Genomic DNA, 17,438 nt, shown 5'->3' with positions numbered 1-17,438 from the left:
CCCCGTGGCCCTAATCACTAACAGCCTGCTCTTTTCGCTGCTGAAGAAGGGGGAAAACTGAGCAGGTTGTCAGCCACTGGTGGAGAGTGACAAGCTGTCAAAAAGTACACTGCTGTGGGGAGGGGAGGGAGGCAGCAGCATATTCTTTGGCAGTCTGCCGCCTTCTGCAGTGAGGAAAACCACTAGTTTCAAGTGATTAGGGCAACAGTCTGCTGCCTAACAGTTTGTTGGCGTCCCCAGGAGGAGGGAGGGTGACAAGTAGAGAGAGCTGTCCTCATCGCCATGTCTACTTCTCTCCCCAGAGAGGGGCAGCAGTGGGATCTTGGCCAGCTCGCCACACTGAGAATGACAGCCCCTAGTCCTGACTGAACTACAGCTCTGCTCACTGGTGGGCTGACATGGAACCTGCCACTCTTCTTGGTGGGGCCAAGAGCGGAGCACTGGGGCACACTGGGGGAGCCAGAGACCCCCTGTTGCAGTACATGCAAGCGTATAGATATTACACCCAACACTACAAAACATAGTGCTGAAGTGAAGTTCCTGTTTCAGACAGGAACACTTTTGTAGTGCTTATGCCATTTTTGTAATGGTACAGGCAGACTGCACATCTGTACACCCACTTTTTGTAGTGCTGCAAAGGCATAAATAAATGCTACATATGCAATGCCTGTCTATGGATCTAAATATGTCACTATTTTCTAAAAAGTTATTCCTGTTTAAGCCATTGAAGACAGATGGTTTGCTCAGGCACTGCAGAGGATGCATTTTGTCTTACAAAACTTTTACTGTTGGTAATGATGACTGAGAAGGAAATAACCCAGGTTGACTTGAGTTAAGTGAGTGAGAAAGGCAGAATCTTCAAATCTTAATCTTATTTCTAGTTTCCCCAGAAATTCTACTCCATTTTCCCAAACTTACCTATAACATATGATAAAATGAGATTCCAGCCAGTGATAAAAGCCCAGAGTTCACCAACAGTTACGTAAGTATACAAATAGGCAGAGCCAGTCTTGGGAACACGAGCACCGAATTCAGCATAGCAAAGACCTGCCATCACAGATGCTAAGGCAGCAATGAGGAAAGAAAGAACAATGCTGGGTCCGGAGTCTGCTTTTGCTACTTCTCCAGCAAGCACATAAACACCAGCACCAAGGGTACTCCCTACGCCCAAAGCAATGAGGTCCACAGTGGATAAACATCGGCATAACTTGGAATCTTCCAGACTGTCCAGAGTAACAATTTTCCTCCGCACCAGACACCGAACAAATGACAAAGCTGGTCCACAGGGTATCATTTTGGATGTAGAACTCTGAAAATAAAATACATGATTATAATACATAAAAGGTACAGCGTAAACAATTGTAAAACCCATTTTAAAGTTGGGTTATATACTTTGCATTCAGAGAACAATGATTTATTTGGCAACAAGCAAGTTACACTGAACTATCGCCTTACCATCTCTTTTCATAACTGTGTTATGCTAAGTATATTTGACTTGTGGTATGGGAAATATGACAAAGCAATGTGTCACTGAAGTCTACTATTTAACAAAACATACATCTTTAGAAACACTTTGTGACAGCAAACATATAATACATTGTGTATTATATATCAACTGTACTTAAACAATTTGATAGTGGATCCCTATTAGATTAGAAGTTTTATTTGCGTAGCTACATCCATGTTCTCTGTACATATGCCCTTCATCTCATATAGGCTAAGTACAGACAGTCAACAAGTCTCAGGCTAAATTGATTCAATCTTTGCAGGTTAGTCTAAGCTGTGTAGTTTGGAACAATAAGCAAGTGAACAGACATTTATTTTTGATTCCAGAAATGCAGCCACATGCCTACAGTGGCCCAGGCCAGAAGCCAGGGGCGCTAGAGCACTCTTCCCTGCTTGGCTGGAAGAGACAGCTTTGGGCAAGACTAGCCTGCAGTGGGGTTTGCAGGGAAGGTGCAAATCATCCAGAGATGCTTTAACCTAAATTAGTTAAGTCTGATACTACATCCATCCAGGTTTATCTTAAACTGGTTTTGGCTGTTTTGAAAAAGATTTATGGGCACTGAACTTCTGTTGCATTACAGATTTGAACAGGTTTCTGATCACTCACACCGGTTTGTGTGTCATTTCTGTCCCTAGCCATAGTGTGCAGTAGCTGTGATACTTCTTCAGTTACCTCCAAATCTGATTGCTCTGTGGGTTTGGGTGTCTAAAAGCAACATAAACAGCTTCACTGTAACTCAAAGTACTTCTTTTTACAAGGGAAGATCAAATTCATGCATGCACACTGTTCAAAAAATACTGTTAAAATGCACACTGTTCACCAAAAATTAGTAACATCAAAGTGCTTATAAGTGTTTGAGGAACCTTGCCACATTTTAGTTTTATGAAACCGCATATTTGCCTTAGAAAGATTTCTATCATCTGCTCTGAAAAGCAACTATGCTTCTGGCAGCACACAACAGCTGCATAACAGCATACAACAACAAAAGTCTAGAACAGAGGAAATTATAGAGGTAAAAGTCCTAATTAAGCAAAGAGAGCCAAATGATCTTTAAAGATCCTTGATCACAAGTGGTCACATTGTTCGTGGCATCCATCAAACAGCAAGTCTAACCAGCAAAATTTAAAAATGATACTAAGACACTGGGTCAACACTGACTGCTAGCCACTGGATCAGTAACAATTTTTTGCAGGGTCAGAGGTATCTCACATCCAAGTACTGACTAAGCTAGGCCCAGTTCATCTTATAACAGCAGACAAGATCACATCTGAAGTCAGTATTTCAACAAGCCAATCGTATATGGTTAACACATTTTTCCATCAGAGACATGTTTATTAATATATGCAATAGTACTATAATGGAACTATGTTACAATAAAATAAGTCAAATTCCAGCTTACAGCAGTTTAAAAGAACCTATTTTTCCCAAGCAGGTAATGGTGGCTAGGAAGAGGCTTACTGCTTTTTCTATTATTGCTTTCTATTTTTATCTGGGAGAGCATTAATTACATTTTTATATTTGATTAGTTATTTGAGAAAAGATCAATATGGCATTTTTATTTTGCACTTAGAGAAGAATTAATTTGCACTTAATCAATTAGTAGTAAAAGGATAATTGTATGCTTGCATAACACAGATCTTGTTTTTCAAAATTAATATAAAAGGTTAGTATATTTTTCTTAACACATGCTAGTCTATCCTCTTTTCATTTACTAAAAACCATTTCAAGCATAATTTAACTGACTAGTATAAACAAAATCAGCATTACACTTTTTTATTCTTCCAATTCAATGCAACTTTCTATTAGGTAAACTTTTGTTTCTCTTATAAATGAATCTTGTAATTCTGTCTTCTTAAATGTAGGCAGCAACTCTATCAACATAACTGCTTAAGAGTAGAAACTTGCTGGCATGGAAGCTACTTGTTACTGCAGGGGGTGGAAGCACACTAACCATGGGTGAATGGATGATACTAAGCTTACTAAGCTGATTGCCTGCCAAAGAAAGAAAAGGTTTTATGGCTGATCACATAAATCATGCATTACATCCATCATGTATTGCATCATATTATACATTACATCCACCATCTAAAATCTTACTTAGCTTCCATGTCTTTATTTAAACGCACAAAGATTCACAATCTCATGCTTACACACAGAGATTCACAGTTGCTGTGAATGCCTTTAGGAGCATCTTTTGCTTCATATATTTCTAGGGAGCTTGATTATTTTTTTTTAATAAAAAGCTTGGATTAAAAGAAAAATGGAATTTAGACATTCTGCATCCCAGTGAGGAAGGACAATATCTCCAGATTTCACATTTACAGTCTTTATAAAAGGATGCTCTAGCATGCAAGTATTATAAACTGTAATGTCCAGTTCTAGAATACATGAAATATTTTTGTGCAAGATAAAAGTAATTTAAAAAAAAATCTAAATCATTTGCATTCTATATAATTTGGAAAGGAGCATAGTGACAAAAATGTTTAAGGGATCCCTAACTCTACTGAATTGTATGGCATATTCTCCTCTACATGGTTTGCAATGTGAACGTGCTTAGGTCTAGAATTAGAGCAATAATCCAAATATTTTTTTTGGAATAGTTCATAAATAATCCTTAGTTTGTTAACAATTAGTTTCCAGAGTGAACTAGACCCAAATGCAGGCTTCGCTATCTCCCCCCCCCTCCCCCCCCGGCTGGTCTAGAGGCTAAGAAGGAGCATGGCTCCCAGCTCTGGGGGCAAAGCCAAGCCCTAGTGGTGCTTCTCCCCTCCACTGCCCTCAACCACCCTAGAGACTGAGGAGGGGACATGGCTTCTGGCTCTGGAGGGGCAAAGCCAAGCCGCCCCCCTTCTCCGCCCCTCTCCCCTCAGCCAGCCCGAAGGTTAAGAGAGGGGTGTGGCTAGGGGACCCCAACCCTGGTCCCAGCTCTTGGGGGGGGTGGAGCCAAGCCCTGCCCGGGGCTTCCTCCGCCCTTCAGCTGGCTGAAAGCTAAGACAGGGACATGGCTAAGGGATTCCTCACAAACCCCACGTCCCCCACAAACCCCCCTCACAGGGTAGGTGGGCTAGCGTTGGCCCAAACTGTCTGCTCCAGCCAAGCAGGGAGGCATGCTCTAGCACCCCTACCTTCTGGCCTGGGCCACTGCAGGCACATGGCTCCATAGCCAGAATCAAAAGTGAATGTCTGTTCACTTGCTTATCGGCTCAATCTACACATCTTAAACTAATTTGGAAAGATTGAATCAATTTAACCTTGAGTTTTTTGACTGTCTGTACTTAGCCATAGTGGTACTACACATAAGAGACCAAACAGCAGTATCATTACATTTCAGATGCTTAATTGATGAAAATATCTGGTAAACTGTTTTTTTAAGTAAGCTTTGTTCCCCATCTAACATATATAACAGCACTTCTTTGAATTGTTCTGAAGAGGGATTTACGAAAAATAAAGCTGATCACTAACAGATTTTGCATCAATTTTCTTCAAAAATTGTAAACTTAAATGAAATTAAATTGAAAAAGAGAATGTCCTACAATTATTAAGAATTTATATTCTTAAAGAAGAACAGCTGTTCAGATTCTTGAACCCTGGTGCATGCCACAGTCTTCTATAATGATTAATGTTTTATTATGTAAGGTTAAGAACAATTCTATTTTTCCATATATGCATCACATAAAAATGCAAAAGCATTACCTTCTCAATTAATGGAGTTTTCCATTTTTTTCAAACTGAAAGGAACTACCATTGACAATATTATCTTTTGCATCAACTCTTTTTTAAGACTTAGAACAGTTAAGTGAACATTATAATATTCATAGAGAAAAAACAACAGTACCTGGTATTAAATACAAAGTTTTAGCCGGGTAGAAGTTAACAGCAGAACTCTAGCTGATTTTACTGAGATCAGAAATGTGCTGTGTTTGAAGGGGATAGGGAAAACTAAGTAGCCAGTTATCAAAAAAAACACAAACCCTCACCTCACCTAAACTCAACCAGGGGGCTGGGCAAGGATTATAAACACCTTTCTAAAACAATAACAAGTATTTTGTATATCAATTTTTATGAGAAACCATAGGGTCTACATGAACACTTTCCTTCTACATCTATTCCCCTTTCTGTCTCTACTGCACAGTGTGTGTATCTAACATGTGTGCTTTAATGCTCAGTAGCCTATTTTACTGCGTATTAAAGTGCTGTGTAAAAAATCATGCAAATATGTTATGCACAGTAACATAGACTACTGAGCATTAAGCATCACTAAAAAAGCATACACTTTTGTTACTGCGCATTAGAGCAGCCTAATGCACGTTTATTACCTCACATTGGAGGCACTAAAATTTAATGTGCATTAGGAAAAGCGCATTAATGCATGTGTAGATGTACCCAGTCTCTGGTATCCTCTCCAGCTTATCAGCTTCACATCATCTAAAAAAAACTCTCTTTTCTGTGTCATTATTGGCATCCTGACATGTGAAGCCAACACTTTATGTGTGTGACCCTGTAGGCAATGTAGAAGGTTCGACACACAAAAGATTTCTCTAGTATACATGTTTTCCAGCAATATAAAACTCACATCAAAACCAAAGCTTAAAATCACTACATTAGCACAGGTCACAATGAAAAATCATACAATATACATGCACAGTAAGGCTTACAGATGGTAAAACCACTTTATAGTGTGTCTCATTGTGAGAAGGAAAAGAGAGGCTTAGTTATTCATCCACCTATCAGAGATTCACTAACTTGCTGCAAGGCCATTCACAATTCTGAGGCATTAAACTTTCTGGGATTGCCTTTTCAGTGACACAGGGAGAATTCAACATGTTCCTTTTATTAATAGTAATCAAGGGAAGTTTATTGCAAGTCAGCTTTGAGACTAACTAGAGTCCTCAGAGTTCTTGGTCCCTCTTCAGTTCCATTTTAGACTTAGGTATGTATGCACAGATCTATTGGTTGTCTTGTTATATATTGCAAGGCATTCCACATTCTCTTTCAGCAATGTTAAAGGGATGTTTTCCTATACTATTTATAGGTTTGTCCTTTTCTATTTTTTATTTTTCATAATATAATAAGTATCCAACTGGAAAATTATTTTACTAGTCATTTTATATCTGATTGCCTCAACTCCATCTCCATCCCTTTATTCTTCTTTCCATCAAATAATTCCAGTTTCCAGGTTTGTATGTTTTTTTGCTTAACCCTTCCTTGTTTGGAACCTCCCATTGAGAACTGATCAAAAAAGCATTTGTTTATTTTTTTTTGCTTTTCATCCTGTGGATACTAGATATTTTTTCATGAAAGAAAGAAAAACAACAACACTACTTAACTCATTCTTAAAGCACAACTATCTTCCATGCTGAAAACTGGCTAAGTGGATATAGAGCTTTAGTCCTCCAATTATTTACTTTTTCTGAAGTTGTTTTGAATTAATAATACTGCCTTATCTCTCACCCTGTGGTTACTGAGTCTCTATACAGCCTCTTGTGTAACGTTTCAGGAAAGGCTTATAAAAGTCCAAGTTAAACTAAAATTTTATCAACCAAAACCTTCATTCTTTCAAAAAATCCTGACCAACTGGAAAAGAATGATTTACCCTTACAATTGCTATACTGGCTTCCCCTTACTATAGTGCAACTGTATCACTGGAATTTCTAACTGTATCTTTCATGTTTCTCCCAAACATTTTTCCTAGTACTAATGAGAAGTAAACCATTTGAATTCCTCAGCTTACCTTTCACGCCTTTGTTACAACACTGAAACCCTTCTAATCTTCAGATACTACTATTTGCATGAAATATAAAGATACATTCAATATTTTTAGTAGTTCAGCCACTTCATTCTTTAGTTCCTTCATAATTCCCAGAAAATGCAACTGTAGTCATCAGTGGCATTATTTGATGGTACAATGCCCACAAGACCCTTCTGAGCAGGTATGATTTAGTGGTTTAAATGCTGAGAGCAAGGAACCTTCTACTCCTCCTCTTCTACAACAGGGCAACAAAGATACAGGCTGAGACCCTAGCTGCACACTTTTTATAAGTTGGGAGTGTATCATAAAGGAACACATCTTGAATCCTCTTCAGAATCTTCAACTCAGCCTTCTTCTTAATAATATGACTGTGGTGGATAAACCATTTTAGAGATATGAGCAAATTCCTAAAACAGCCATTTTGTCTCCTTTAATTCATCCTTTGAACCCTTTTGATATACTGCAGTGGTTGGAAACCTTTTAAGGCTGTAGGCCAGACTCACCCAGTTGTGGGTCAGAGGCAGGCAGGCAGGTGGGTGCTGACCTAGCTGCCATCATCGCTTTTACCTGTGGCAACATGGGTACAGCCTCCACACCTGGCACATTTCCCTAGTGGCAGGGGAAAGCAATTGCTGTCAAAGTCCCTTGCTGCCAAAACCCCACACCTACGGACCAGATCAAATGGCTCCATGGGCTGGTCTGCCCGCAGGCTGTAGGTTGCCGATCCCTGATCTAATAGACTTAACTGCCTTTCTACTCATGCACTTTTCTTATTTTTCCGGCTAGTGCTGACTCTCTGTCATTTTGGTGTAGCAGAAACCTTCTAGCTGATCCACTACTACAAAACATGAAAATTGAGAACTGTGCTATACAGCATATAGCATCTTCCTTTTCTTCCATTCCCATAAAATAATTATTACATACATATTGGACTGTACAACATGATGATGCACACTGAAATAATAAGCTCCACAGGAAAGTGTCTTTTAAGTGCTGAGAGAATTTGCTTTATTTACTTTTCCAAGAAAATAAAGGTAGGGAATGCTAGAATATTCATTATTTTATTTAAAAACAAAACAAACTCCTCAGATAAATTCCGTGCTTCCCTTCAGAAAAGGTATCGGAAACTAAAACAATTTCTGGATTATACTATAGAGAAAATACTAGAAAAATATCTGGAGAAAGAAAATCTGCACTACCCACACAGGTGTAATATACATACTTAATGAGGCCAAATAGCTGTGTGCTATTTTACCATGTTACAATTAAATATATAATACATTAATCATCTACTATGTATTGATTTTAAAAAAATGCAATGTACTATCTTGCTTTTATATTCCATGTGCATGCATATCCTGATAATCTACATTATGTCCTAGGTGGGGGTGGAGGGGTGGAATCTTTTAGATTCCTAACAGAAATCAGAAAACAAATTGCATGCACCAGTTATTTGTATTCCACTTATCTCAAGTCAATAGAGGGCAAAGTTTATTTAAGATATTTTTATAGGAAGGTTTCAACAAATCTGTCGCAGGAACAACCTGTCTGCAAGCAAACACTGATTTGAAATATTTGAAGTGTTTTATATGGGTAAATAAATAAAGTACCCTGACATCTGAACAATTTTAGCATTAAGTAAAACTTCCCCCAAGGTAGACTGCATTTTAAAAACACACAAATGCAAGCACATTTTATCATGAATTATTTTCCAAAGTAATTTTTTGTTCATATTCAGAAGTACAATAAAACATCATAGACGAAGGAGCTTGTAAAAAGAGCTTATTCCTCTGAAGGGCTGAGCAGTTTCAACACCCATTCAACAGGAGCTAAGGACACTCCATACTTCATAGGATCAAACCTTGTTTAACAGTTGAATAAGTTCTCATTTATGATTCTGCGTGCTTCTTTGAAATATGAAGTTGCTGTAACTGTAAACCTGTAAAATCCCTATAACAGTACATTTGTATAACAGAATGTCACCCTTTGACATTAAAACGTAGACATTTGAGCCTTTTTGACATTGTGAGTATGCAGTATCCACTTCAAGATAATATAAATCTTAGTACCATACATGTATTTATAACTGAGACAACCAATGCCAGAGAGTTCTGTTTTCAAGATACATTCCTGGCTTTAAATAGCAGCTCTACATTTAATGTATCAGTAACAGCAGTCTGAAATCCATTACCACCTTAACTGCTTCACCCCCACCCCCAAACTTCTCAATAATTCTTTCACTTTTCAATAATTTAGAAGTATGGCAATACACAGACTAATGCAGCGTGACTGGGGAGTGTCATCAAGACTATGTAGCAGGCTTTTTTTATATTGCCCTTAATGAAATACATTGGAAACTTGATAAGAGATTTCCAAGTGGTCATGCAATGGCTGTGTCAAGTGACCCTCTGTTAACCCAACCACATGTTGCAACTTTCCAGGCAGCTTATAGCATGTGTTACATAGAGTACAGAGTGCCCTAATTTGAAAAACAGCAAACAGCAAAGCTCTGCACAGTTCCTTTCAAGATACACTCAGAATCTTCCCTGAGCTACATATTAAGAAATAAAGTCTTCATTATTCACTCCCTTGTACCTTATCCAATCATGTATTCAGCAAAGTGGTTCTAGAATAACTTTGCACATGTATTCATGATTGAATTAGGTGCAAAACAGTGAAGAAAGAAGCCAACTAACACAGACCAGATCTCACACTGGTATAAAGTAGAAATAAGTTTATCAATATCAATAGAGGTATTTCAGAAGAGCATAAAAACTGTGTTTGGTACTATCATTATGTCAATAAAGACAAGTAATAATAAACAATACTTAGAAAAAATTGTCAGTGACAAGACTAACACAAAACTACGGGTACTGGTGTCCCCTGCCTAGATTACAGAGCACCCTATTACCTTCAACTCATGGAAACATTAGCAAAAGAATAGATTCTTGAATCTAATTATAGTTTTACATAGAGGTCCACCGATCCATTGGTCCGATGTCAGATCGGAACCGGTATAAAGAAAATTGGCTGTATGAGAAATAGGCCTGATACGGCCGATAATTTGACTGATGAGTGCCTGTACGTGCATGCAGTCACAGCGCAGCACACAAGCAGTGAGGAGCATAGCCCAGCAGCTTGAAGAGATACATTCAGCTGGTAAGCCTGTTGTGGTGGAAGGCAGGGGGAGAGAAGCGGGGTGGGGGGCAGATCAATGCCCCCCGCTATGAGGGAGGGAGTGGAGCAGGGGCAGACGCAGACGCTACCCAGCTGGGGCAGGGCAGGGCGTGGCAGAGGACGGAGCCGCAGCTCGTCCAGGGGACACGGGGTGGGTGGCTCCCACCAGGAAGGCATGGGCAGCGGGTGCCCCTGGATCTGTGCAGGACTGGGTGGGTGGCCTGCAGCTGTGGGCTGGAGCTGCTCTGGGCTCTTCTTGGCAGGGACTGGGCTCAGGGCAGGCAGCAGTGGTGCTGGGAGGGGGGCCATGCTGGGGGATGCAGACACCACAAATTTCACCATAGCCCCGCCATGGCCCCTCGCCCAGCACTGCCGCCGCCTGCTCCAAACCCAACCCCCACTGCGAAGAGCCCAGCACAGCCCTGGCTCCAGCCCACAACTGCAACCTGCCCGCCCTGCCCCGCACAGATGTGGGGGACTTGCCCCCACAGGTGCCCTCCTGGGATGCACACAGCAGTGGGAACCATCCCCCCCGCCCCGCCCCTCCCAAATGAGCCGCAGCGCTGTCCTGCACCCCACTCCACCCCAGCTGGGCAGCATCTACCCCTGCCCCACTCCCTCCATCACCATGGGGGGCATTGATCTGCCCCCCAACACCACTTTCCCTCCCCTTCCACCACAACAGCTCCACGCAGCTGTATCGTAAATTGGATCAGTATCAGCTGATATGCCTCCTTAAGATCGGCTATTGGTATCAGCTCCCAAAATCTCTGTTGGTGCACCCCTAGTTTTACAGTATTTGACTTTCCTTCATTTATCTATACAGATATGCTTTTATTTTATTAGTACTGCTTATAGAAATATATCAGGAAAATGTTATAAAAGCTTTGTACATATTGCTTGTCTACCAGATGCCACAGACTATGTGGTAATATTAAAGAATAAAAACTCTCTGAATCTTGAGTTACATTCATTATAGCTTTGAAGTTATATTACCTGTGTAGCCATGGTTGAGAGAGAAGCTTTAGAAATCTCTTCTTGAGGTAAAATATTTTTAGTACTAAGCAAAGCAGCAGTCAAAGAGGTTATTATTCAAAGCTGTATTTTGAGATAATTTTTGAGACACTGGAGACTGAAAATAGAATTTTCTCCTCCTGAAACAGAAATTCAGAGATTTTTCAGGACAATTCAGTTCAGCCAGTTGGTCTTCTGGGTGCTGACCCATGGCAAATCTCCTGGGCCCTGTAATAGCAGAACTAGGTCTTTGTGTTTATACCACTTTCAGTGCCCACAAAGCATCCCAGTAGGCATTTTCAACTGTTCCTTTCTCCACAGTCATATCTGACATTCTTGACTGATAAACATTATAATCCTGGTCTGAGTAAAATCCTAGGGCAGTAGTTCCAAAACTCTTTGGACCAATGAATCACTAACAACTCTATGAATTTATAATGTACAAGCATGCTCTCTTATCATCAAACTTCTATCAAAACATATTGTAAAGGGTCATGGGTCCAGATATGATTTATGGACCATCAGAAGACCATTTCTCATGTCCTCATAGACCATAGACCTCATAGAAGTCCACAGACCATTTTGAGAAACACTATAATAGGAAAATCAGAGAGATTCTCAAATGTCACCTTTCAGATAACTGATCTTTAATTAAAACGTGAAGAACACCACCAAAGTTAGTTACTAAAATATTTCTGGTTATTCATGTCTTCCGTCTCTCTATCTGCTCATTTACACCAATGGATACCTCCTTCTGTCTCAAAAAACTCCAAGAAGTCAAGAGAATTGTTTAAAAATCTTATTTTGAAAATTTTGGGGTAACTGGAGACTAAATATAAATCAGCTTATCCACCCTATGATTAAATCTCACCATTGGGAGCATGATTTATTGAGTAGGCCAATAATAGGCTTAGGACATAGTATTTGTGGGTGTCCCCATTTCATTCCCCTTCATCTTTCATCTTCACCAGAAAATGTAGATTAACTCCTGAGCAAAGATTTAAGCAATTTTTTTGCTGTTAACTACAAGCCAGCATTTCTCCATTTGTAGCATCAAGTCTATCTGTAGTTTACTCAGTTTTTGTCCCTTCTGGGTGGCTATGTTGACTGACTAATATCAGAAAAGAGAAAGACAGAACCTAAAGATCAGTACTCAAAGAGACACCATACCCTGGAAACCAGAAGCATTTATTATTCTGACAAAGGACATGTACTAAAACATCACATAGCAGAAGTATCCAAGGGAAAAAAACTGTTCTTATGTTCTCCCTAAAATAGATGAACTGTGCACCATGTAAGCTACAGAAGGAATAACCTCCTGTAATCTTGCAGAACCAGGTTCTAGAAATGTTAGAATAGACTCTGTGGTCAAAGATTAGCTGCTACTACTACAAAGAGTTTTCCCAGTGCTACCCAAACAATCCAAAGAACCATGGTATTCTTTGGATTTGCTTTTCTATGTCCATTAAGCTGAAGGATGGCCAATTTTATCCTCAGCCAAGGAAGAAGCTTCATGTTACTGAATGCCTGAAAAAGGACCTGAAAACCAATGCTTGATAGATTAATATGGTGACTAAAATAATATCTTAATTGGGTTCCAGGTTCTAACTAACCCTTGCCCATTAACAAAGAGATAATATCAAACAAATAACTTCTAGTTCCGAAAGAGCTTTCAGTTGAACTACCTCCTTACATTACTACTAAATAGACTACTTGGGCTATTCCTTACTACTAAATGAATCGGATGCAGCCAATATGCTAGTAACATTTGTAAATTTTGGTTACACAATTGCAAAATATTTGGGGACAAATTCTATTATTGGAGGTTTGCCTGGAATTTGTCTCCTTTCCACTGCCACAATAGGGAAAATAATACTGGGGGATCAGGTACCCCCTTGCCCTCTGTCCCCCACCCCAACTTCTTTCCCCTGCAGCCCATTTCTCCCCTCCCTACTGTCAGACCCTGCTCTCCCTCAGCACATGGAAGTGAGGGGCAAATTTGAAAACACTGACCTTGAAATAAAAATACCTGAAGTGATTTACCTTACTGGTACCGATAGACTTAGCTAATCCACAATTGATATTTTACCTTTTTTAAAACTGCTACAAGTTTTAGCACAGGTACTCCACAAATATACATTTAAGCAGCACTTTTGTACCTACTTATATATGGTACAAACTATGTATGATATTAGTCCAATGCCAAAAGGGTTTACTATATAGCTATATAATTCATTGGGCTAGGCCCCAGCAGTCAACAGTGTTTCAAGCCAGGGGGACACCACAGCTCAGTTCTGCTCTCTCAGTATGTGCATGTACTCCAGATATCCCGCACAAAGGATCAATGTGCTAATTAGCTCTCACTCATGACTGGAACCAGGTGCTCTTGTCATGAGTCCTAGGCTCTCCAAAAATATATATTCAGATGAGGTGCAGGGCAACCTGCTCCAGCTCCAGTTCATGGAGGCTGGGGCCACACTAATCTTATGTAACAGGTTAAGAAGGTGTGACAGAGGGATTCTGGGTAAACTGTTTGGGGCCCCATTTCATGATGTTTGCCAGACATTGAAGGCTGGTGAAGAAACAGGAATCATTGGAAATGGGAAAGAAAGGTGCAGCTCAGCTGTGGGAGTGAAAAGGAGGTGAAAATATAGTCAATGTAGTGGCTCACTATGACCTGAAAAAGAGTTAGCACTGAGGGAAATTGTTTTTAATGGATATTACATATATTTTATTCAAGTGGGCTGTATTAACCTACCCTTGTGGTAGATTCCATCTCTATGTTGCCTCTTCTCGGCATCATAGATATAACTTGATGTATTCAGAAGGCAAAGGCCTGTCCCTTGCACTATGGGCAGGCTGACCGCTACAAGTGTGTACAAATGCCTCCAAATGTAAGGATTTGGGCTATACAATTTATGGTGATGGGCATTTGCTCTCAGGCTTTTTCTGTAGCTTGCTCCTTTGTGGGGCAGGGGGTGGGGCAGCTCCCGCTACTCCGCACACACCCGGGGGAGGCATGGGGGGCATGTGCCCCCCAGATTTGTGCAAGGGGTGAAGGCAGGCTATCTGCTGTGGGCTGGGGCCAGGGGCTATGCTGCCCTCTTCCCAGTGTGGTTTCTGGGCTGGATTTGTGCATGGTGCAAGGGTGAGCTGCCTGTTGTGGGCTCAGGGCTTGGGGCTGCACTGGCCTCTTTCTGGCAGGGGTGCTGGGCTGGAGATGTGCTCGGGCAGGGCAGGCAGTGGCAGTGCTGCGAGATGGGCTACGGTGATTTTTGGAGAGGCTGTAACCCCCCCATAGCCTCCCTCCCAGGGCCGCCACCCACCCCAAGCACAGCCCTGACCCAACCCCCTCCCAGGAAGAGGCCAGCACAGTCCTTGGTCCCAAGCTCACAGCAGGCAACCCGCCCCTACCCCATGCACAAATCCAGGAGGCACATGCCACCCATGCCTCCCCTGGGGTTACGCACAGAGATGGGAGCCACCCCCCTGGATAAGCTACCTGCGGCTCCACCCCATGCCCCGCCTGGGTAGCACTTGCCCCTGGTCCAGCCCCACTCCTTCCCTCACCATGAGGGCCTCAATCTGGCCCCCATGCCCTTTCTGCCCCCTAGACTTACCAGCTAGATGTTGCTCTCCAAGCTATACCCCATGCACAAATCCAGGAGGCACATGCCACCCATGCCTCCCCTGGGGTTACGCACAGAGATGGGAGCCACCCCCCTGGATAAGCTACCTGCGGCTCCACCCCATGCCCCGCCTGGGTAGCACTTGCCCCTGGTCCAGCCCCACTCCTTCCCTCACCATGAGGGCCTCAATCTGGCCCCCATGCCCTTTCTGCCCCCTAGACTTACCAGCTAGATGTTGCTCTCCAAGCTACCAGGCTGCATATCGGCAATCAGACTGGTATCGGCCAATATGGCTGATTAATAATCAGCCGTCATATCCACCAAAAAAATCTTTAATCAGTGTACCTCTAGGGTTTAGTAGAGGTGCTGCTCTAGTACATATTTTTACATACAATACAAGTTCTTAAGACAGTGAGTTTACTGTTACTACAAGTTATTTTCTACACTGTTTTGAACCAGTATACTTATTTAGGAAAGTCATACAACATTTGGTTGACTCCCTTCTATGTTTATTCCAGCAAGGAATTTTAGTCCAGAAACTAATCCTATATTCCATTCTTGATCTGTAATTCTTGATTGTGATCTGTGCTCTTACCAATAGCTCATTCACACTTCATTCGGATGAAGTAAGTTGTCACCTATGAAAGCTTATGCCTCTTTGAACCAGTTATTCTCCCAGGTACCACCCTGTCCTGCCTTCTGCCAACCATTTAATCTTCTATCAGAAGTTTCTCCCTGCCTTGTTATTTTTGCCTGCCTAACATGCCATAGCCAATCAAGTTGTTTTCTTCTCCAAGTTCTACCCTAATGATCTGCCCAAGAAAATTTGACCTTTCTAGTAGTAAATCATTTATATCTATTTAAATGTTTAGGATGTTTTAAAATGAAAATAGCTAACTTCCTTTCTCTACACTTAATCTTGAAGCATTGATATTTGCACCAATGAGATCTTATGCTTACTGATAGTCTCAATATCAATTTTTAATATTTTCTGTATCACTTTCTTTACCTGAATCATATTTCTTGATACAGTGAGCACCTTCCAAAGTACTGCCATTCCCGGTTTTCCAGCTCAGTCCCCAAGATGTTCAGATCTACATAAAAATTCTCCAGAGAACTCGTGACTTCTACAGCAGAAGAGAATAAAGGAGAACCCAGATTTCCAACAATTCTCACTTGTTCCTAGACAAATGCTTTATGACCTTGTAAATTAAAGTTTTGTTCTTTCCCAGATTATTTCATTATCTGTTTTGTACAGAAGAGTAAAGTTTCACTATAAAATCTTTTACATATTTGCTACAGAGGCTAAAATGATTGTTTAGCATATCCATTTAAGCTATAGAATACAGTCTTCCAGGAAAGCTAAAATGAAAATGAGTTGCCCTTCAGTCAGTCCTCCAAATTCAATATTGTTCAACTTTTATCAGCTCTTTACCATTTGTTTTGCTATCAGAAGTTTCTCACTGCCTCACTATTTTTACATGCCTGACATGGCATAGCTAAACAAGTTGTTTTTTCTCCCAGTTCTACCCTAATGATTGGCCCAAGAAAATTTGACCTTTCTAGTAGTAGATCATTTATATCTACGTAAGTGTTTAGGATGTTTTAAAATGTGCAATATCATACAGCAGGGTGGGACACTTACCCAATAAGTGGGACAGCCTCTCTATGTGGCATATGGCAAATGGGGGTGGGAGGAGGAAGCAAAGCAGCAGGTAGGGCAGGAAGCAGAAAGCAAAGTAGCAGATCAGCCAGGAAGCATAGAAAAGGCAGCAGGAAGCAGAACAATTCACCAATTCCCAATTCTTTACCAGTTTACCTGGAGCAGCAGATCAGGTGAAGAGAGGAGGGCTGGGAGTAGAAAGCAGAACAGCAGATTGGGAAAGGGAGGGGTATCAGAGTAATATTTGGGGAGGGTGCAAGGCTAATTTGTGTCACGCCTGCCAGAAAGATTGGCCTCTACCGTCATATGGCAATCATGTAAGGTTTAGGCAGATAACCAGCTCATGTCAAAGTCCATCTTGTCACATGAAATGTGCAGCTGACTCCACTGTTTTACCTAGGTGACCCAGGTAAAAAGAGTAGCTATAATCCTGCAACAGATGATTTGGGCAAATGTCAAAGGATGATAGGACATAACACTCTCTATTAGCCCCCTATTCAGTCAGAAGTATATTGACTTTTGTAGTGAATTTTTAAGTTTAAAGGGCATCTGATGCAATGTGTGTGTTAAAAGTAACAGCATTTAAATAGTGCTACTTCTCTACCACAGTAAACATTAGAGTGATTCTATCAGAGCTTTTTCTGCCTTATTTTTAGATATGGATTTAGATTCCTGAAACATGGATTTTTTTCATTCCTG

The 17,438-nt window shown here is 41.0% G+C and overlaps 1 protein-coding gene across 3 annotated transcripts in view; it reads right to left on the bottom strand.

Moving 5' to 3' along the window:
- The window catches only part of SLC7A2 (solute carrier family 7 member 2), a 71,894-nt gene that overhangs the window by 26,450 nt on the left and 28,006 nt on the right, over nucleotides 1–17,438 (bottom strand). Inside the window, exons 1-2 of one of the 3 annotated variants that reach the window (XM_025207461.1) lie at nucleotides 16,086–16,263; nucleotides 919–1,309 (exon numbers count right to left, since the gene is read on the bottom strand). In XM_025207461.1, the coding sequence (XP_025063246.1) occupies nucleotides 919–1,309; nucleotides 16,086–16,133 (439 nt within the window). In that variant the 5' untranslated portion in view covers nucleotides 16,134–16,263. Of the gene's footprint in view, nucleotides 1–918; nucleotides 1,310–16,085; nucleotides 16,264–17,438 lie in introns of those variants that run through there. The other 2 variants (XM_025207463.1, XM_025207467.1) reach the window with 2 other exon arrangements.

Source organism: Alligator sinensis, unplaced genomic scaffold, assembly GCF_000455745.1.
Source record: "Alligator sinensis unplaced genomic scaffold, ASM45574v1 scaffold528_1, whole genome shotgun sequence".
Classification (NCBI taxonomy): domain Eukaryota; kingdom Metazoa; phylum Chordata; order Crocodylia; family Alligatoridae; genus Alligator; species Alligator sinensis.
Note: the sequence above shows the minus strand (reverse complement) of the source record. Positions and strands in the feature narration are given on the sequence as shown.